The following is a 22948-nucleotide window of genomic DNA, read 5'->3' on the forward strand; positions in this document are numbered from 1 at the left end:
CTTGTCAGTATAGTTATATTTAATTCAATATTTTTACTTACCTGATATTTAGGCCAATAAAATTTGTCCATGTGAAAATATAATCTCCACCAAAGACCATTCCGATATAAGTTATTAATATATTCTAAAAAGAAAAATGGTGCTATATTGTTATATAACTCTGAACTTTTGAAATCTATGTGTAAGAACACTCAGAGAAACGAGAAAGTACAAAATAAATAAGCATACAGTACCAACCAAGGTCTATCATCTGAGTATAACGAGTGGAAAAGCAGGAATAAGGGATCTCTACCATGAGCTTTCTCCATCTGTTTCTCTAAAGGACAAGCATTTTCTACATGAAGAATACTACATATCATCACCTTGTTCTGCCTAATGAAGCTTTCTAAAGCATAAGCTATGATTTGACAGCTTCCAAGTCTCCTTCCTTTCACATCCATAAGTCAACCCAAACCTCTCTACTTCCCTTGAGCTGTGAATGTCATATTCTTAGACCCTGGACTCTCCTAGATGAGCCTGTGAGACAAAACTGAGGATGTGTGTTCAAGGCCAGGACTGGGGAGCAGCTTGGTGCTAGAGCAGTTGCCTGGCATGTGCAGACCCCTGGGTTTGATCTGCAATATAAGGGTGGGTACAAAACACATTAAACCAAACTTCAAAACAGTCCTCATAATAAAATAACCCTTGGAAGTGGACTCAGAGATAATCAGCATTTTCTAATGGTTGTTACATAACAAACTTTCTTAGTGTTTGAGTGGAAAGACAAAATTAAGCATGAAGTAAATAAGGATATCAGGTATCTTAGAAAGGAATGTGATAGGACCTCTCTTTGGATGAAGTGACTTATATTCGTAGCATGCACAGGGAGCAGGAGGGGACAGAGAATCCAATCCTCACTGCTGACAACCAGAAATTAGGAAACACACAGGGGCACAGTAGAGTATGTTAAGCAATCGCTTCCACACAGAAATTACTAGAAAGTACCAAAGAGCATCATATTAACTCAAAACTAAGACTGTAACTCCTCATCTTTATGCAGCTAAGAGTCCAGGCTTTGCTATTTAGGATGTGATTTGGTATACCCAGGGCAGGGCTAAGAATTTCTATTTGTAACCAGCTATTCTAAGTGACTTTCCTATCATACTGAGGGAAACATGGGATCCAATCTAAGGATTTGTAAGATGGAGATCCTTACATGGAAGCTTAAGGCAATTTAAGAAAATCATGGCTGATCTCTGAAAGCTGAAATCAATACTATTTTAGAAGCTCCACTGTAGCTCACAAGACCATGGCCAGCCATGTCTTAGGAAAACTCCCATCTTTTACTTGTAAGAACACACAGCAGACAGAAGCAAAACCAACAGTGAACTAAGCACTTGAACAGTGAGTGAACTCCTCTGTTGAGCTTAAAAGAAACCAACAGAAGGTAGGCAGCACTGGGAAGCACAGCCAGCCACATGATCACAGTGGCATGGGTACCCTGTGCTGACCACGGTGGAGCATGGACAGCCATGTGATCATGGCTGCTGACCATGGCAGAGTGTTCCAAAAATCTAAGCAAATCAACTGAGCAGTTCGATTAATTGTGGGCTTTTCCTGCCCATCTTTCTCCTAGGCTAAATATATGGTACCAATTCTTGTTCTTGCTATCATCTGCTCTGCTCTGCTATGCTCTGGAAGTATGCACAAAGCATAACACATCTGAGAAGTAACTTAGAGTTGGCTCTATACAAGCTTTCTGAGAGATTTCATGCAACTGACTTGTTACATTTGGAGTTCCATTCATGTCAAACTCTGACTCCATGATGGGGAGCTACAGATTGTCAGGAGTTTTAACCCAGTGTAATTTCTCTTACATTCAATAAGTCCTACTCCATCAGGGTACAGATAAGAATCTAAAGATAGCTCCAATCTTCCCTCTGCATTCCCCTCCCCTCCCTCACTCTAACAAGGGTATCAGAGTAGCAACTGCCCTCCTCTTCCAAAATGATCCTAGACCTGCCTCTCTTGGTCTGATCTTTTTCAGAAAGCAAGCCCACTTTGCTAATTGCTGAAGAATCTGAGCATCTAAGGTATTCTTAAAAATGAAAAGCTAGAACCACTAACTCTGATAAAAGAGGTCCCAGGTTTTGATTAGCCTTAGCAATACCAGGTTAATGGTTCTTCCTTAAATAAAATGGATCAGGAGAAAAGACACCCCTGGGAATGTCAGGCACAGCTTCTAGGAGCCTCAGACATAAGAAATCCACAGGCATATAAGGGCAATGCAGACATAAAAAACCCACCTTGATTAGCTTCTGGCAAACTTCGCCTCCCAAAGAAAGTTAGCACTTGGAGCACAACAGCTCTCACTGGGGACTGAAGAGATGTGTCTATCACTTTGTCACAGAAATAGTCTCCTCCCTTTTCTTCCTCCATAGTAACTGATGTGCCTAATTTTTCCCACATTCCCCAGAGCTAAGTCACCTTCAAGTAGAGGCTATGTATGCCCTTGCTAAGTTCTTACAAACTGATTGAGAAGTTACCACATGTCAAGCTACTAAGCCAGCAAGTATGAATAAGGCTGAGTCTTAGGTTACTGACAGACTCCTTTTGAAATGTTATAATGTTATTACTTCATTAATATTGCTGTGCATATGACAGGGAGGGGCACATGTGCAATTAGAGGACAATTCTGTGGCATCAGCTGTCTCTGCCTACTTTTACATGAATTCTAAGTCTCACACTCAGGCCACCAGGCTTACACGGCAAGTGCATTTACTGGTGGGCCACCAACTTGTCTCCATAACCAAATTTAATTAAGGGTTTCTTTTCTTAATTATTTATTTTGGGAGGCACTCACCCCACGGTATGTAAATGAGGTCAGAGGGCAAATTGTTAAGAATCAATTCTCACCTTCTAGTATGTGAGTTCTAGAGGACACAAGTCATCAGACTGGGCAGCAAGCATGCTTACCAGCTAAGCCATCTCACTGGCCCTAGATTTTTAATTTAGAGGAATGATTTTTAAGTAAAGTAGATTCCAGAAAAAAAAAAAAAAACCCAAGCAAACAGTATTGCTATTTCATCTCACCTTAATGCAGCCAACTATTGTTGTGGTGAGAGCAGAGTTATACTGAGTACAGAGTACTGTAGCATACATCAAGATGAACCTAGGACAGAGAAGGAAAGGGTCTGTTACTGGCTAGGGCTTACTGTCCCACAGTCTCTCACTAAGAGAAATAACCACTGAGGGCCATGTAGGCTCTGAGCAACTGAGAGCTTTTCGTGCCTCTCAACAGCTTCAGATTTTTGAAACTGCACTGAAGAGAAACATGCATCTATTTTCTGATTGAGGGCTTTTCATACTACCAAAACCATGAACAGCTCATTCATAATAACAAGGGCTCTTTAAAGAACACCCTTCCTGCTAACTCATATAAGCCAGACAGAAATGCTCAGGGCTCACAGGCCCCTGTCATCTGGGCACTTGCCATTATGATAAAGTGACCCATGGCCAGGGTGAAGGCAGGAGAGCTTCTCAATAATGGAAGAAAACAAAATGAGAGTTTCAGAGGGGATAGCAGGTCTGCTCAACAGCTACCCAACAACATTTCTAACACTCAGATCACAGAGGCTTTTGAAGCCCTGTCTCGCCATGTGCAATTCCAGTCATGAGCTGCAACCAAACTGACCAGTGAAAACACAGCTGGGAACTACGGAGACCCTCTCCCTTCTACACAGAAGTCAAGCAGCCCCAAACTGAGATGCCACCACTGCCAGCCACTAACTAAGCAAACTTAGATAATTAAGCTCCAAGCCTGCTTTCTTGTATGTAAGGGTCAATGGCACGTCAGATGTCAGTGTTGAAGAAAATGAAATGATATAAATAGAATTATGGTGGCTGCTATCTCACAGTGGGATGGTGAATAAACATCCATTTCATTTCTCCACCCATCTGTGCATGGCGTCAGTTTAGCATATTCCCAGAGAAATATGAAGCCACCAGAATCTAGAAGGCGACACACTCAGGAAACTAAACAAGACACTCAGAAACAAGGGAGAAGAACTCTAGAACAAATTTCTGAAACCTACTTCTCTAGGAAATGGTCTGATAAGAATGTATGAAAGGCTTACCCCATCACACAGGAGAGGGTAAACTGCAGCAGGAACAGGGTGTCGGCCCAGCCCTCAAACTCCATTGCCTGAAATACACAAGAAAGCATTGGGTTTCAGAGCAGGCCCTCCAAACAGCTCTCATTCATTAACTCAAGTCCTGTGCAGTTGTCACCTCCCTGCTACAGCATTCCAAGGACTGAGAGTAATACACAAGAGTTTCAAATGTTGGGGGATAGAGAGCCTGTTTTCTTTAAAGGTGTGGCCACTGATAGATGGTCTCAGACCCATGAGTTTAAGGGCAAGACAAATTGCTCAGCTTCTAAAAGGGACAGGGAATATGAGCTTGGCAGGGAAGGAATACTGGAGATATGGTCTAATGATAAAGAACAGTTGATAGTTTTCTAGAGGACCTGAGTTCAATTCGCTGGAGGGGTGCCTTCAGGAAATCTGACATTCTGTTACACACACACACACACACACACACACACACACACACACACACACGAATAAAGCTAAATAAATTTATAAAAAAAGAACATTTACACTATGGAGTACTACTCAGCTATCAGAAACAATGACTTTATGAAATTCTTAAGAAAATTGATGCATTTAGAGAATATCATCCTGAGTATGTATCCCAGTCACAAAAGAACAGACATAATATGCAGTCACTGGTAATTGGATACTAACCCCAGAAAGCTCTGAACACCCCAGAAACAACTCACAGACTATATGAAGTTCAAGAAAAGAAAAAAAAAAGAAAAGAAAAAATATTATGCTTAATCCTTACACACTAAGAAAACTTTGACTAATTCCAGGTTCCATCCTGTTTTACATGTACTTTATGCTCACTGTAACTAGTAAGATCTTAATGCACACTATCAAACCTTTAAAAAAAAAAAACCAAGCACTGACAAAAATGTATTCCTATACTTTTATGCAAAAATGCTTAAAATTTGTACATTTATCTTTGTTTTTTAAAATAAAGTTGTTAAAAAAAAGAAATTAGGAGTGGGATGAAAAGGGAAAAAGTGGGATGGATATAATCAAAATAAATCCTATGCATGAAATTCTTTAAGAATTAATTAAAACAGTATATTATAAAATAGAATTGCAGATATGTGTACTTGAATCAATTTTTAGATCTGCCCCTTTCTAGCCTGAAATGTAGAAGAGACTTTAAACTTCCCCATTCTGCTTCTAAAGAAAATAATCTTTCCTTAAAGACACAAGTCACGCCTGCCTAAATGTGCCGTTTTCTTGCAGGTGGCTGTTGACCAAAGGCTTTGCTGACCCACTGTAGTGCACAGAAGCTCAAGTTCAGCCTTAAGCTGCATGTGTAGCAGAAGCCAATCTGAAGAAAACTGGTTAATGAAATGTCTCCTCCTTGGAAGCTGTTATTCTCTTGTTTTTGTTGATTGTTTTAAGCCAAAATTTAAGAAGCCAAAAAAGAGTACAAAAAAAACCCACCAATATGAAGTAATAACAACAATAATCGAGACATGCAAAGTACATCATCACTATTACAGGTAAGACAAAGCCAACTGTATACCAACCTACACATCCCCTGCTTATCACAATCAAATGATGGTCCTTCCTCCTAGCACTGGACACTTCTGAAGTACTTCTGCTGGCATGACAGAATGAAGACATTCTAAAGGTACACAGAGTCTCTCAATCTGCTGTTAGGATTATTGAAACAATGGGCCCAAAGAAATTGAAATTTTCCTAAGAATCTCATGCTGAGTGGATCACAGGCATCTCTAACTCCAGTCCCAAGGGTTTCAATGCTCTCTACTGGCTGGAGTTCAGTACCATTAGGATAGTTTTGCTGTCTAACAACTTTGGATAGAACAATTGTATGGTACACATTCTTCTGAGTCTTTCTCCTTACGCTGGCAAAACCCTGATTAATCTGAGTCCTGCAAACTTTGTCATGTATAACAGCAATCCACTCTGAGCATATAAATATATTGTCTGTTGAATTGCTCTCAAGGGACTTCCATTTGCACTGTTCCCACATAATTTGTTCTATAAAAATAAAGCCACAGTGAACCTCTGTGGCCACATTCTCATTTATCTTACGTAAAACTTGGACCAAGACAGATGGTTTCTTTTAGTGAGTTTGTCTTTACTTTATAAGGAACTGCCAAATTGTTTTCCAAAAGTGCTGCACTATTTTACATCCTCACTAGCACTGTTTGGGATTCTCACCGCTCTACCTTCTGACACACTTGCAACTGTTTTGGGCCAATCTACCAAGCAGTGAGTGGTCTCTTGTAATCTTAATTTGTATTCCTATATTGACTAACAAATATTTCTAACATGTACTTAATATTAGTATTTATTTTATGAAACATCTGCCCCAATATCCTGCTCTGTGTGTGGGACATGTACATACCCAAGTGTCCACCTGCACAGCCTGTATCTGCACATGCAGCCATGCAGAGGCCAGAGCAAGCAAGGCCTATATTCTCACTCCACCTTACCACTTAGAGACAGGGTCCCTCACGGAACCCTGGAAGCTCCGTTTTTTAGCTCCACTTGTCTCTCCCATATCAGGTTAGGCTTTAGTATACATAGCCCTGCCTGTCGCTGTTGTTACTTTGTTTTGTATGTGGATGCTGGAGATCCAAAGTCAGGTTCTTACCCACTGAGCCATCTCCCCAGCCCTTCTAAATATTATATGTATGTATTTGTGGGAAAAGAATTCACATGCCATATGTTCGAGTCAGAAGAAAATTTAGGGAAGTTGGTGTCTACGTCTACTATGTGGGTTCCATGGATCAAACTCAGGTCATTGGTTTTGGTGGCAAGTACCTTTGCCCTCTAAGCCACCTCTCTGGCCCCTCCAAAATCTTATCTTCCAGTGACTGGTTTCTACAAGTTTTTAGATACTTTCTCAGTAGATATCTTTAAGTGTAAGTCACACCCATGAGCACACGAACCACCTGAGAGGGAATGTCATCAGCATTGTACCCCTGAGCTCCTTCTCTCAGCTCTGAATGTGCGTGTACAGTTCTGACTTTTGGAGGCACTGTGCAAAGAACAGTTCATTCATGTTTGACACTGGCAAAAGTAGACCAAAACAGTCAAAGTACTGCTTGGTACTCATGGAGGGCTTCTACCTAAATCATGCTATTTAGCTGTCAGAACACTGTGTGAGACAGACTAAAGGTCTTATCCCCAGAGGACAACACTCAACTAATAGCAGGTCACCAAACTAATATAGATAGGCCTGAGTTTCCAAACTCCAAAGCTTAAGGCTCTCTTTATATAGAACACTAAATTTTATTCCAGTAATGAATAATCAAAGGTGACAAGGAATTCTCCTGGGATCCCTGCTCCTTTCTCTAAGTATCTGGCTTGTCCTTGGAGAAAGTTAGTCAGCGTGCAATATTCTGGCTTTAGCACAGAAATAGATCTTTGGCTGTAACTATGGCAAGAAACAGCCACTTGAAAACACAGCTGCAGGATAAATATGACCTACAACAGTCCCCACAACATGCAAAGGCCTGCTCCCTCTGCCACAAGAGGGCATTAGAGAGGAAGGAATGAAAAAAGGAAGGACGGAGAGGGAGAGCAATAAAAGCTACTCCTTACTAAGTGTCTCAACTATGCACTAAACTCAGGAGCACACAATTACCCAGCCAGTAGGTGTGTGTCCTGCCCTATAGCCTAGTCATCCCATCTGCACTGAGCAAGAAAGAAAACCAGGAAAACTGTAGAGAATGGAAAGGGAAAGAAGCCATTATGGTCCACTCTGCATTTGCTGCTGGTTTAAGAGCCAAAGCTTTCAACACAGCTGCTAAGACGCTAAAACACTCTTATCCCAAACCCAGGTTTTAAAAACAACAAATGGTTTGTGCTTGGTTTGGGCCAGAATGCATGCAGTGTTTGGGTTTGCCCATATTAGCTCTCCTCCTTCAAGTAAACCTGAACAAGGCTTCTCCAAACCACTTTATACTTTTGTTATAAGATAATCTGAGTCTTACTGTGTATCCCTGGCTAGTCTACAGCTCTATGTAGGCCAGGCTGACCAGAACTCTCAGAGACCTTCCTCTGTTTCCCATGTGCTGGAATTAAGAGCATGTACCATCGCTCTCAGCCAATGTTTTATTTAATTAAAAAATTAATTTGTAAACACTGCTTAACCTTGTCAAGGAGACTTTCTGGAAGAAAGCTGTCTATGAAGACTAATGTACTGCCTACAACTTCTGACCACTTGGAATGACTGGGGTGTCGCAGGCCCAGAGACGAATTACCTTTTCTCGGGCTAGCTTTAAACCAGAAACAGCCACTCTTTGTCCAGCTCTGTGTAGGAACTAACATCACATGACTACCAAATAACAACTTTTATTAATGTAGCAGACTAGCTTCCACCAACACAAAAGCTAAAGTATCACGAGACAAACTGTAGACCTCACCCATCTTCTAGAAACACCTCCCTGATGTGCCCCCAATAATGCAGTTAAACTTGTCTTGATTTATGACTTCCATTTTTTCCACACAACCATAAAACTTCATGACATCACTTCCACACTGGAACATTATATTTAGGGTTGCATAAACATGTGCTCCTGGGTCATGGTCACTGAAATTTGACTCTAGAATAAAGTTCCTTTCGTTCACTGTAAGGTAAGCACTTGTTTCTGCACTAACAATCTTCAAACCTGGTAAACTACATTTTTTGAGAAATGTAACTTCAAGAGCTCCCATATCATTCACACACACACACACACACACACACACACACACACACACACACACACATTCTCTGAGTTCTCTTTATAAACTCACTAACTATAATGTACACTAGACTGCTAACTTGCCATGTGCTGTGTGTGTAATTAAAGCAGACTCTAGAAGCTAAGGAGCCTCTCCTGTTCCAGAGTTGAGTATGTTTACTTCAAGTGTGCTCCGGGGCCACTTGTGCAGAGACAGGCTGGCCCCCAGCTTTGTACCTGGGAGAGGAAAGAACAATGAAGCAGCCCAAGATTAAACACTGTGTCCTTGCAAACAGCTAGAAGGTGAACCATTTCCCACAAAGATGATTATTGTTTATCCCACGATATCAAACATAGAACAAAGGCCTATCTGGCTTTTTCTCCTGCCAGTTGGGCCCTTTGGTGACAGACTGCTGAACTGTTCAAGTCTGGAAAACCATGTTTCCACCAAAGTTGTGGGACTATCAGCCACCCTGTCTTTGTTCAAACTGACCAATCTCTTTTAGAGAAATTTAGGGAAAAGAAGGCCCCTCAAAGATCCTTAAAAACTGGAGTCTCAAGAAAGACTGAATCTCCAGATCTGGAGTCCCCACTTTGTTCTGTAGGGGGTCTTTCTCTGTGTGCCTCACTGTGTTTCCTCACCTTCAAAGAAACCTTTCATCACAGACTAATCTGCCTGCTGCCTGTGAGATTTCTCTTGCTGCTACTTGATGCGTTTGAGTTTCTTATGCGTTTTAATTCTTAACTGGCAGAGAAATTTAATCTGATCAAGACTCCTTAACAGTAACACATCCCTGGAGAAAACCTCAACCAGGAACTCCAGTGAACAGTCTTAGCTTTCCCAGCCATTTCTGTGGCTGTCTATAAACCCTCACTTTCTGGTGGTCCTTGGTTGCTGTCTCTACCGGGTTACTCCCATTGTCTCTGCTGGGCACCGAGAACATCTGCTTCAGTGTTTTGCTTTCTGTTGCCTCTTCTACCTGCTACTCACTATTGATTCCTTTACTTTTGTTTGCTATATTTTATAAACTGACCCTTCACAACTGCAAGCACTACCATAACAGATACTCTCAAGTCAACATGGAACAAACACTCACTTTGCCCCATCCTCATTCTGAAATTCTTTTTTCCTTTCCTTTTTGTTTACTCTTTTCTTAAATCAAGGTCCCAAGGGGTGCAATTTCTCAGATCACTGTCTCCTCCCACTGTACTATCATACACTACTGGAAAGACAGCATATCCTAATTTTTCCCTTATTCCTCTATACAGAAACTCTTACTAGATCAAATGTAGTTCAGGGTGGGGTGTACCTCAATGGCAGACCACTTGCCTAGCAACATGAGACCATGGGCTCAAGCCCCCATTTGCCACCATCCATCCAAAAGGCAGAAATTCAACTTCTGACTCTGCAATTATCTTTCTGGAGGCCACGAAAATGTTGTTTGACTTGTGTATTACAGGAGGAAAAGGCCATTCCAGCTGCCTTTTGTGAGGACAAACAAAGAGAGTTTAAGAGCACCTTAAATATGTCCAGAATATACAGACAGACATAGTGCTCTCTTAGGCTCTTCGACTGTGATCTCTCAGTGGTGGGTTTGCACGAAAACTTTTATTCATCATAAAAACAGGAAGTACAGATGGCACAGTGACTACAAACTTTGTCAGTCAGGAAAAAAAGTGTTTAAACAAAACAAAGGTTCTACGCCTTGAGAAAACTGGTAAAGGGCATTATGAAGAGGGTCATGCTGTGCGGTACAGAACTGACTGGGAACTGTGCTACACACAGGCCTGCAGCCCTCAATGTTCAGTGACAGCTGGCATTACAGATGCTTCCTTAAGTGTCGCTCTGTTTTGAAAGAATTTTCCAGTTCTACAGGTGCTGCTGGCCCTGTGCCATTCAGACTTCCAAGACCAGGACTATCTCACCACACTCAAAGGCAAAGTGCAAACAAGCTAACTACTTCTGGAAATCAGGCACACTTGGTTTGGATAAGAAATTTTTGTTTTGTTTTTTGAATAAGTTTTTGGTTAAACAAACGAAACTTTGTTCTTTCACTGCTTGGTTATTTAAACTGGCAGAATAGGAAGTGTCTATGAAGGAGGCATTCATGAGCCCTCTGCAGTATGATCTCCTGCACAAAGTCAAGCCAGCAAGAGCAGCCACTATTTTGGCAGGCAAAACTAACTGAGAAACAGAGAGACAGAGACAGACAGACAAGACACAGAAAGAACACAGAAAAAGGAAGGAGAGGACCCGATGGTGGGAAGAGAGCATGTGAGGGTGTGTTCACAGGGAGTGAGGGGGAGCAGGGGATAGATATGACCAATATACATTGTATACATTTTGAAATTTCCATGGACATACATAAAAACTTTTTGAACACTTTACTGGCTTCTATTTTTTCATAGTTTCTTTATATAAATAGCCAAAGAAAATGTGAGCATCCCTGCACTACTTGGCTCTGGGGTCTAGTGCTGAGAGCAGTTTATCAGCCATGACTGTCAAAGACATTGGGCTCACACCAGCTGTTGGAACAGAACCTAGTGCCCACACCAGCATCGTACCCAGTGAATATGCTATCGGCCTGACTCATTTTACATGTGTCAAAGCAGAGTGAGAGCAAAGAGGGGACCTACCCAAAGTCAGGCAATGATCAGCAACGAGACCAGAGGCTACCAATCTTCTACCTTACGTCAAACTCTTCATGACTTCTTTTTATCAGCAGAGGAAACTCCAGAGGCCTGTGTCTACATCTCAGCCTAACTCAGACTGGAGCAGGGAGCAGGACAGTGAGGAGAACGAGAGCACTGGTCTTAGAACAAAAAAATGGATCCTCTTTGTCCCTAATTTCTTTGTTCATGAAAAGCAAAGCTTCCCTGGCTCTCTGGCTTCTCAGCTACCCATGTTCTAACCATGGATCTACTCTTGCATCCGTCCTGAACTTATGGTAAGTTCTCCCTTGAATGTACCTTCAGACTCCTCCCCTGCTTTACTCAGTCAGGGTCCCCCTCACATATCCTGCTTTCTACTAATTTAGACAGTGCTAAACACTTTCTCCTCAAAGCTCAGAACCTGAGTTACTCTCCAGAGACTCACACATTGCTTCTCAGTCCATTCACTTCAGAGTCGGCTCGGATGAGCCTTGTAAAGTTACTTTCCCCAGCCATGTTTTTCATCATTCCCTTTTTGACTGATCTTTCTTCACAGTTCTTACTACATGATTCATGTACAATCTGTTTTACCTACTGGAATCAACGCTCCACTTAAGCAGGAATGTGGTCTTCCTTTACAGAGGAGCACCCAGCACATAAGCACTTGAAAATGTGCTGGCTGTGAACCAATAAGAGCAAAGACACAATGCAGCCTCTGCTCTCCTTCACTCATTCACCAGCACTGATGCTTCTGACAATGACCTGAAAGAAGGGATTAAACTACTACTGAACTTTGAAATATGTAAAACTTCTGCTATAACGTCTACACAAACTGTCATCATTTTGGAGTGAAGACACACGTCCTCTGGCTAATAAATAGTTCCAAGAAGCTACAAGATTCTAGTCAATACCTGATGGAAACTCCATCTTTGCTAAGTCCTTAAAGGGCATAATCATGTTAACTCACCACTGTCTCAAGTACATCTTGGCCTTGAGACTTGTAGCCTGTTCTGTTCTCTGCTGAGGAGCATGTTTTCTTCTTTCACACCTTTGTCCTAAATCTCAAGAGTTAAGGCTGCTTCAACCAGAGTCTACTAGAAGGAAGCAGACCACTATAGACCATGGCCTTCAGAAGGAGTCTTACTTCCCAACCTAAGGCAAGCTTTTAAATGTCTCTGAATCTCCTTCCGCATTGACAAAATAGTGATAATTCAAGCTTCCTACAGCTATTAAGAAAACTAGATTACATTTTGTGTCAGTGACTAGTACATAATAAGGATCCAAGAAATGTTAGTTTCCCTTTAAAAGCAGAGAATAGTTACTTAACACTGTTAGTCAAAGCAATAGCAGTATCTACTTTAGGGCCATATTTAGGCTTGCTGGTAGCCAAGCTACAGTTCATTAGAGCTGTATTCATATTCAGAATGATCTGAAATAGCTCTTTGAAAGAATGGTTTTGAAAAACGGAGCAAAACAAAAAGCTTCATAAGTTGCCAAGGTTCGGTTTCAACTTTAAGAGTTTATCAGTCTAATTTCAAAACCTTCTGTTCAAGCTCCCATTGCTACATGGTCTGCTGCCCTAAGAAAGCATAATCAACATGTTTATTCTGAAGCCTGGGTCCAAGCAGCAGAATTCTGGGACATATCATTGGCAAAGTTTTGCATTTCCATTGAGTCTGTAAAATAACAAAATTATACAAGTTTTTCTAAAACTGTGGGTTTTTCTAGGATTAATTTTGCTATTCAATTTTGCATTTATTTAAATTTTTGCATAAAATTGGTTAACTACTATATGAGTTGCTATTCATCTGGTGAAGGCACCATACAATCCTAAGTACCTCCAAAGGTGGGATTTAAGCAAGGATGGCAACTGTCAAAGAAACAGAACTTTCAAGTCTCAAGAGTTTTACTACTTCAGAATCTTATATTTTTCAGTGATACTTTGCTTTCATTCCCACTTTACAGCTTAATAAAAATGTAAAAATTCCTCCCTCTGAGCCTAAGAGAATATCATGGAAGAGGGGTGGATAAAATCTAAGTGTCAGAGGGTGAGGAGGAATAGTGGGAAGCCCTCCTGAACATATGATCATGTGATACTCAACAAACATCAGGCTTGGTTACCTGCACACGCCTGTACAACATCAGACCTTTCAACATTCCATCATGAATGGGAACAGAGTTTAAGAGTCCCCACCTCTCCCAGAGTACCTACCAGCTGCTAGCAGCTACAGGAAGGAGGTCATTTCCTTTATAAATGTAGTACTGGGTAATAACCCATGGTCCAGTAAATAACCCATATCACATACTAGTACACCTAACAAATCTCAACAGAACATAAGACACACACACACACACACACACACACACACACATACATGCAGAGAGAGAGAGAGAGACAGAGAGAGAGAGAGAGACAGAAACAGAGACAGAGAGAGACAGAGACAGAAAGACATGAAAGCAGCAGGGGATCTTGTTGACAGAAGTGGTTAGACAGGAGTGGGAGGGGATTACAGATAAGATTACATATTATCAACACAGTATACACGTACAAATGAATCAGCAACAATGTTTTAATGTAAGCATTCTTTTTCTGTACTGGCACAGAGAGCTATTTTAAGCCATTTTAATATTTAAAATGCTTATACCAAGAAGAGAGGTTAGCATGGCATCAGCAGGCTAAAGATCTAAAGAGTAAATTCTTAGAGTAAATTCTGTGGTCACTTAACAAGCATGCTTCTTTCTAACAACCCAAAAGTCTATCTTTTTCTATCATAAACAGTGAGTAAATAGCCATAATTACAAAGGCCTACCTTCTGTGCATCTCCTGTGAAATACGCAATGGCCAGGGTGGGCAGAATCATGAACAGTGCATTGTAATAGAGCAGACCATATTTTCCCAGCTCCTAGATGATAAACAAGTATTTCAGTTGGTTCTAGAAGATAGGTATATTTCAACATAAAGAGATTACTATTCCAATTACATATGTATATAAATAATGTGGGGTGACTTTTAAAGTTAAATAACTGCATTTAAGTCTGAAATACAGCCCCGGGTCTCTTTGTCACAGGACTAAAGCTGACTGGCTCATAATTATAAGCAGCCCTGAAGTTACAGTTCTGATTTACTAACGCCATCTCAGTGTGGCCATACTGGCCCCAGGCTAAACCAAGTAACAGGTAAGTCTCAATGGAACAATGTGCCTCTGTGTGATGCCAGGAAAAGGCCAACCGTGAGACGGCATGACCCTGGCAGCAGCTGTGCATGACACAGAGCACAACCTAGGCTAGAGCAGAGGTTATGCAGGGCACAAGTACAGACACTATCCATGTACCACAAATGCCAACACTCTTGGTTTCTCTCTTTCCATTCTAATGACTTTCAATGTCAATCTCTATGACACCACAAGTTGTTCTAATACCAGATCTCACTATATAGCACAGGCTAGACTTGAACTCACCATTGTCTTGGTTCAGGACTCCTGAGTGCTGGGATTACAGTGTTGCTATCACATGCAGATTCATTTATTCATTCATTCATTTGTTCCCTAATTTATCTATTTATTTATTCATTTATTTATTTAGGCAGATGCTCACACATCTCAGGCTGCTTTCAGACTCACTTTATAGTTGAGGATGAAGCTGACCTTCTGATCTGTGCCTACAACTGTAGATTTCTGGGACTCATCTGCCTCATGTGGTACTAGAGACTAAACCAAGGGCTTCATGCATGTCAGAAATGCAATACATGGCTAAGCTACATTGGGCATGATAGCACATGCCTTTAATTCCAGCACTCAGGAGTTCAAGTTTATTTTACTCTATGTAGCAAGTTCTAGACATCCAGGGCTGCACAGTAAGATTATATCTCAAAATTAATTAATTTTCAAACCTAACTCCAAAAAAATCAACTTAGCTATACTCCAAACCTGTAAATAAGCTTAGAGTTTTAATACAAGTTAGCCATAGCCATTTCCAAGTGTGGAACTGAAGAGATCTCTTCAAAGACTAAAATACTCAGAAACCTTTATTTTCTTCTAGGTTTTGGGATATATTCTAAACAATGATGTCCAAAACAGTAGTCATTAGCCTAGCTAATTCAATTACATTACACAAAACCACTAGTTTAGTTTCTCAGATATACCAATCACCTTTCCCATTCCCAGAAGCCATGTCTGTAATGAGAACAGAGATAGTACCTATCATCACAGAAGCCTCTGTTGGGCAGTTGGGCTCCAGAGACCTGAGGATGCTGGTTCAGTGTGGAACAGGCCTTAGTATCCACTTTGTGCAATAGCAAATGAGCTAAAGGTAACATCAGTGTAAGGCCAAACTGCTATCTTTCCTTTTTAAAAAGGATAAGAAATGGTTACTAGTAACTTCAGATAAAATGATATCATCACATAGACACCAAGTAGCAAGTGGAGGTTAGCAGGGGCTTTAAAGAAAGTGTGAGCAAAACATTTGTAGTGTCTTTAGTGGAGGAACCAAACAAACAACAAAAACCTGCTAAGAATAAGGAAGCCAGTCACACAGCTGACAGCCGCACAGCCTGTGCTCTTCTCTTCTGGGGGAGAGGCAAAATCCTGGCCAACTGGAAATGACCTCAAAATAACTGCCAGGAATCCACACAAGTCCACCACTCTTGAACAGGATTTTGTTTTTAACCTGTCATCTGAGCCCCAAAATATACTTAAAGTAATTTCAGAAATACTCTACACAAACTAGAACAGACAAGAAACCAAATGGGTAAGGCCATCTTACTAAGATAAGTAGAAGCAGGAACACATGTCAGTTACAAGATTCAGTTACGAGATAAGCACATATCAACTGCTCAGGAACAACAAAGTGCCATCTGAGATGAATATTGATGTGAATCCTCGAAAGGCCCATTAGGAAATTGAGGAGAACTCCTTCACTAAGAGCTCTATGACAAAGAAGCAGAAATCCAGATAGCTATTTTCTTATAGTAACTTAATCTTATAATGCAGCCAACAACACAGGCCTCAAACACCTGGTTTCTACAAGTCTGGACTGATGTAAGTTGCAACTGAATGTGTCTCTATGTAGAAGATGAGAGCAAGCAAGAGTACTGTGGAAAGCAGTTGTGTGCTCACTGCCAATGCAAGGCAAGAAGCTGAGGCCTGGGCCCAGGACTTCAGTGCTCTCTGAGGGCAGGCCCAGCACACCCTAGCACTCAAAGTCATCCTTCCCACAGCCTCTCCCAGCACTCACTGGCCAACTGCCCAAATGTCCCTGTACTTCTTTCTCACCCGAGGCCCCTCACTGAGTCTTCTAGAATATAACCGTAACCATGAAGACATTTTCTCTGTGAATATTTCTTCTCCTACTTTATTCTAAGTCAACATTTACACACCTCCTTCTAGAAAAGCCAGCATTACAACCTAATTTGACTTAAAAGAGATTTCATCATCGTTTTGTTTTCTTATTTTTTTGGTTTTTTGTTTGAGATAGTGTTTTACTCTACAGCCCAGGATGGCCTCATTATGTAGCCCTGGCAGATTTTGAACACAGTGATATCCTCCTGCCTCAATTACCTGAGTGCTGAGACTCCAGGCATTAGCCACAGTGCCTTGCAATCATAAATTTACTATATTAGCATGAACACATACAGAATACCTTCAGAGAGTGCCTATGTTCTTCCAACTCTCCTAAGTACATTTCTTTCTTTCTTTTTTAAAGATTTCTTTATTTCATGCATGTGAGTACACTGTCGTTGTCTTCAGACACCAGAAGAGGGCATCAGATCCCATTCCAGATGGTTGTGAGTCACTATGTGGTTGCTGGGAATTGAACTCAGGATTTCTGGAAGAGCAGTTCGTGCTCTTAACCACTGAGCCATCTCTCCAGCCCCTAAGAATGTTTCTTTATTCCAGTTTCCCACCATCTGTGAGCATCCAATGACAAAGATGTAGAGTGCTACTTACTTTTGAATCTAACTTCTGTTTCACGTATGCACCATTTGCTGCTGTCAGAACATCATTGATCAAAATAAAAACATATCCTTCCAGATCAAAGGCCAAGTCAGAGCTGCCGAACATAAGCAACACTTTAAGATCACCTTAAAAAATATGCAGTTAATTTCAAACAGATCTGAACCAAAGTACTTTCAAGAATATGTTCTCATCTAGGTAGACCTCATGCATTTTAGCAGTTCCCAGAATTTCCTAAGACCTGGCCACATTTGTTAATTTTAAGAGAAACATGCATGCTTATACATGCCACCACAAAGAGTCAATCATGTAGCCATGGCAACATCTGCCACAGCAGCACTTAGGAGGCTGATGCAGGGGGGTAACTGGCTAAGGCCAGTGGGGGCTATAGACAGAGCTCCAGGACAACTTGGGCTACATAGCTGATAGTCTTCCTCAAACAATCCTCACACACACAAAATAATGATTATTTTGGTTCATTGTATACTGCTTTAAAGTCAAAATCAGACAAAAGCAACCAAATTTATCATTACCATCTGTGATAGCAGAAGGCATTGGTCTCAAACATTAGGAAGCCAAAGAATGAAGCTGTGAATAAGTCATTTTTTTCTAAGATTCACATAAAATATTAATTTGTCACTTGGTGGAATTTCTGAAGCATAGTGACAGTTCTGATATCAAACCATAAGAGTGCATAAGCAAATACTAAGAAGTTAAGTTGTTAAATGGCTGCTCAATGGAGGGACAAGGCATAACCAGAGAGATCAGAACAAGGTCCCTACAGCTTACTAACGCGATTATCACAAGAACTCAGTAAATGGAAAATCCGGATGAAAATCTGACGGAGTACACCCTGCAGTGTAATCTCACACCCTCATGCGCTCTGGCTCTGGAAAGACACTACACACTCATAGATGCAGTTGTGAAAGAAGCCCTTTAAGCCACTGCAACTTCAGGTCAAAGCGAGACTCAGGGAGGCTCTGCTGTTTGGTACAATTTTTGTTCTCACTGGCATGGAGGAACTATTTTAAAATACACCAGGTTTAGTGTGGCACCTCTAAGAAAGGTAGGTGGCTAACATCAAATTTTTCTCAAAGGAACAGGGCAACACGGAGGGAAAGGCAGTCCTGTGCAGCTGAATTCCAGGAACCAGTGCTGTTACTGCGTTTTATTTTTTTGTTTTTTTAAAGAATGAAATGCCAGTGTCCGCAGGATAGCTCTTCTAGACAGGTACTGGCCATTAAGCCTGATGATCTTCCTATTCCCAGTACCCACATGGGGAAAAGAGAACAGATTGCCACAAGCTGTCCTCTAACCTCTGTACATGTTTGCTGTGGCACATATGCACACACACAAAATAACTAAATGTAATAAAAATATTTTTAAAAAGAGACTGGAATTTCACTTGGAGACTTAATGTAAACTAGAGTTTGATTTCTACACCCTCACTACATGTACTCATACCATAGGCACATGATGAAAAGCATGATTAATTAATGAACCAAAGAAGTACAGTGGACTTCCAAAAAAATAACTGTGAAGCATTAGTAAATGTATATACACACCCAAGCTGGGTAGCATGTCTAGAAGGCTTCTAGACATAACTTCAACGTCCAGTCTTTGGGTATATAATTTTACCATGCCTGCCTGCCTTTCCTTCTTCCTGTCTATAAATGTTTACAATCTTCAGTAATCAAATAGGGGTAATCCTTTTTTTTTCATTTTAAAAGTGTACCAGGGCTTTATGTCTCCTCCAAATGGGAAAAGTTTCAAGAATAATAGAGTAACCACGTCATGACACCTGTGGTTTGTCCTAAGGAAGGACAAATGAAGGATGCTTCTACCCTTTTCCACAAGGGAAGAGGGTTCAGTGTCCTCTCTCCTCTCATAAAAGGGTAGACGTCACTGTCCGTAATAACAAACAAAGTGAAAGAATTAAGATGTTATAAAATCACAGACCTGGTTTCAGACAGACTGTTTCTAGCCCTGCTGCTTACTCGTTGTAACCCTTAGGAGTTACAGAAGATTGAGTTTCTTTGATTATAAAAGGGAAAAGTTGTATCTCTCAGAACTGAGAGACACAAATGTGTCAGTGCTAAATATACTGTGAGGCATGTGGTATGTGGTCAGCAATCAGAAGACAACATCAGATGCTAAATTTCATACTTTGACTTTAGGAATCCCCTAATCTCTATCTCACTAGCTTTGATCTAATACAGCCTAAGAGATTTAATGTTTGAAATCTTCTGAGTAGTTTTCAAAGATGCTCAAAATGTATTATTAATAACCATTGATAATTAAAACACAAGCTCTATATGCCCATCTTACCTAGCAGCTACGAAGGCTCCAATGATCATTGCAAATACAGTCATCTTAATACCCCAAGAGAAAGTCTTCCTACAAAACAATTTTAAATATACACACATGTGACTTTGTCCATGGAGATCCATTTTACATCAATGACAGAAAATGGGAAATGCTTTCTTTAAAAAAGACAAATAGAATCACATTTGAAATATTTGCAAGGAGCTAGACATTTAAGAGATAAAAGTAAAAACTCCTTTTGTTATAGAATGAACTATATCCACTTATCTCTTATTCTTACCATTTGTTTATTTTTGCTGAGTTGGAATTTCTATGTCAATGTTAATTAAGTATAAAAAGTCACATGTGTCTGCAGTAAAAGACACAGATATATTTAAGCATTACACCTAGAAGTCTGAGCTGCCTCTGCCCAATGGCAGCAACAGACACAGAGACAGCACATCCCATGTTCAGCAAACATCCAGCTGTGATCTGTAACCTTCTCTGTTACATTAGACTGACAGCAAGGCAATCAGCCTGCTTAAGTTTTCCAAGACTTAAAGTAGAAGCAGGATGGATAATTTAATCTCTCATATATGCTGGATCTTTTCAAGGTGGAGAGATGGCTCATGAGTTAGATTCCTAGCACCCATGTGATGCTTCTCACCATTACCTATAAAACTTCAGCTATGGGAAATTCAACACTTTCTTCTGGCCTCAGACAACCAAACATGGGGCATACACCCACCCGATAAACACATGCACATAACTAAGGTTATCAACGTTATAGACAGGACAATATATCACAAGTGGAACTCACTTGAGCAGAGCACCTTCAGCAAACATTGTAAACAGAATGGAGAACCTTCTGAGAACTGTGAACATGGGCAGGCTGCAAAGAGAAACAAGGAGGCAAGCTGAAGCTTAAATGTATGCAACTGTAAATGAAGGTTCGAGAATCGGCAGCTTCAAACAATGCTCATCTCCTGACTGCATGCATGTTCCGTACTGATTACCCTTATTGCCCTGGAGAAATTTTTTTCTTTTTAAAAGCCTTTAAAGCATTAACTACAAAATGATAAAACCATTCTGCATCTATTATCACAGGCTTATAACATATGTTTTTAAGTTTCACTCTGATAATTATGTAAATACCCTGACCACAGCCACATGAGTCTTTAATATGGAAGGTTTTCATCCTCATTGGACTGACTTCCATTTTTAACCTCTATACCATTAAGAAAATGTTGATGAAAATCTTATCCATGAAACAGTTTTATGGATGTTCTTTTAAACCTTAGAGCAGTGTGCTTGCACTAATCAAACATCCAGCCTCTTATAAGAATTTCTGAATGTACGTCGCTCCTGAATGCTTTCTACTTGTCTGGCAATCAAAGTCAGAGTGAGAATGCATGCATGGACGACAGTAGACTTTTTAAAGTAAATCTAGTACAAGCAGCACTCTGTAGTAGGCCTGCACGTCCTTCCTAGTACACAATGAGATGGAAAAGGATTCCCTTCCTGTGACGAATGCGGTTAAAAATACATATATTAAAAAGGAGAAACAAAATCATATATCTCCATTCTGACTTGTTCTTAGATTTTATTTCTAATTTTACATACATATGTGTGGGCATGTGCATGCTAGTGAAGATGTCTGAAGAGGCCAGAAAAGTGCTGGGTCTCCAGTAAACTGCCTGGTTTGAATACTGGGCACTGAACCTGGGTCCTCCAGATGGACAGCCAGTGCCCTTGAACCATCTCTTCAGCCCCACCCCTCAGTGCTTACAATCATGTAGTATGTCCGGGCTTCATTCAGTTCCCGTAGGTGTCACCTAAACTATTCTCCCTGTGTATTTACCACATACACCACCACAAGGTCAGACGCCAAGAACTAGGAGATAAGAGGATGTGTGATTTTGCCAGAGTAGAGCTACCGCTTCTTTCTAAAGTGAACGGCTTTCCAGCTGACGAGCTAATCATGTCAAGATTCCATCTGACTCCAACTGCTCCATGTTACAAGGGATCCTGTGGAAATTCTAATGTCCATCGTCTGATCTGCTGCTTGGAGCACACTTAAAATATACAGTGTTTATGAACTATATTATAGACGTAAAAATCCCAAACCAGACACGAGGGCAGCATTCTGGAGACACAGGCACGTGGAGTGCCACAGACTCAAGGCCAGTCTGGGTTACAGGTCATCCATGACTACAAAGTAAGATCCTATCTGGGGAGAAAAAAAAAATCTTCCTCCATAGCAGATCTGCAAAAATAATGAAAATCTATTGCACCACTGATAATATTTCAACACTTCTAATATCAAGTGAGAAGTAAGATAGGAACAAAATTTATTCCTTGGCTTCAAATAAACAACTTGTAACGAAAACTTTAGGTTCAGACTTCATTATTTGATAGTGGAAACTTCCTGGTGTTTTAAACCCTTCACCTCCACACCCCTCCCCCCATACACCCCTGCCATACTCAATTGTAATGTACAAGACATTTAACTTTAAAATTACATTATTTTAACCCCACTAGAAAAATAAGGTTTTCCATACTTCAGTTTCTTTGTGCTGAACAGTCCCGTGATTTGGTTCCCAAAATATAGTAGAGGTAGTGGAAACGTCTGGAAAAGTGAAAAGAGTAATGTAGCTCAATAATAAGGACATTGACAGCAAAGTCCTTCCAAACAGAAACAGCTCTGTTTATACAGTCAAATTCTTTCCACTTGAAACATTAAGATTAGCTCCTTCAAACAGCACTGACCCCCATGAAACATGAAAACAACATCAACTATCCTTGGAAGAAGGGATGACAGGAAGAAAGGAGACAGAAATATGAGCACGATCAACCATGTCAGGCAGAAACATCACTTGCTTGAAAATTTGGTACTATTTGAGTCTGAGACACAGAAACATTCCAGCCTCACATGGAGTCTCACAGAATCATAGAGAAGAATATAAAAACACCCCCCACCCCAACCTCCAAAAAATAAAAAGCAAATAATGAAACCAGAAGATGATCGTGACTAAAGTGGGTAGATTTGCTCCCAGAAACTCCTTAATCAAAACAGAAGGCTTTTTTTTTTAATATTCATTTTCAAGAGCCATTAGCACTTCTCTTGAATTTGCTGTGGCCTGTATTCTCTAGTTTTGCTATATGTGCTTATAGACTAGGGTTGGAGCTAGACTGCATTTTTAAATACTCAAGACAC

The 22948-nt window shown here is 40.6% G+C and overlaps 1 protein-coding gene across 1 annotated transcript in view; it reads right to left on the reverse strand.

The window, feature by feature from the left end:
• SLC35D1 (solute carrier family 35 member D1) overlaps window positions 1-22948 on the reverse strand; it is a 50294-nt gene that overhangs the window by 25616 nt on the left and 1730 nt on the right. Inside the window, exons 4-11 of the mRNA XM_080920741.1 lie at window positions 22293-22360; window positions 20552-20623; window positions 19756-19824; window positions 17422-17524; window positions 14287-14379; window positions 4116-4183; window positions 3073-3151; window positions 42-124 (exon numbers count right to left, since the gene is read on the reverse strand). Of these exons, the coding sequence (XP_080776867.1) occupies window positions 42-124; window positions 3073-3151; window positions 4116-4183; window positions 14287-14379; window positions 17422-17524; window positions 19756-19824; window positions 20552-20623; window positions 22293-22360 (635 nt within the window). The remainder of the gene's footprint in view (window positions 1-41; window positions 125-3072; window positions 3152-4115; window positions 4184-14286; window positions 14380-17421; window positions 17525-19755; window positions 19825-20551; window positions 20624-22292; window positions 22361-22948) is intronic.

The sequence above is a fragment of the Micromys minutus genome (genome assembly GCF_963924665.1).
Source record: "Micromys minutus genome assembly, chromosome: 9".
NCBI lineage: Eukaryota > Metazoa > Chordata > Mammalia > Rodentia > Muridae > Micromys > Micromys minutus.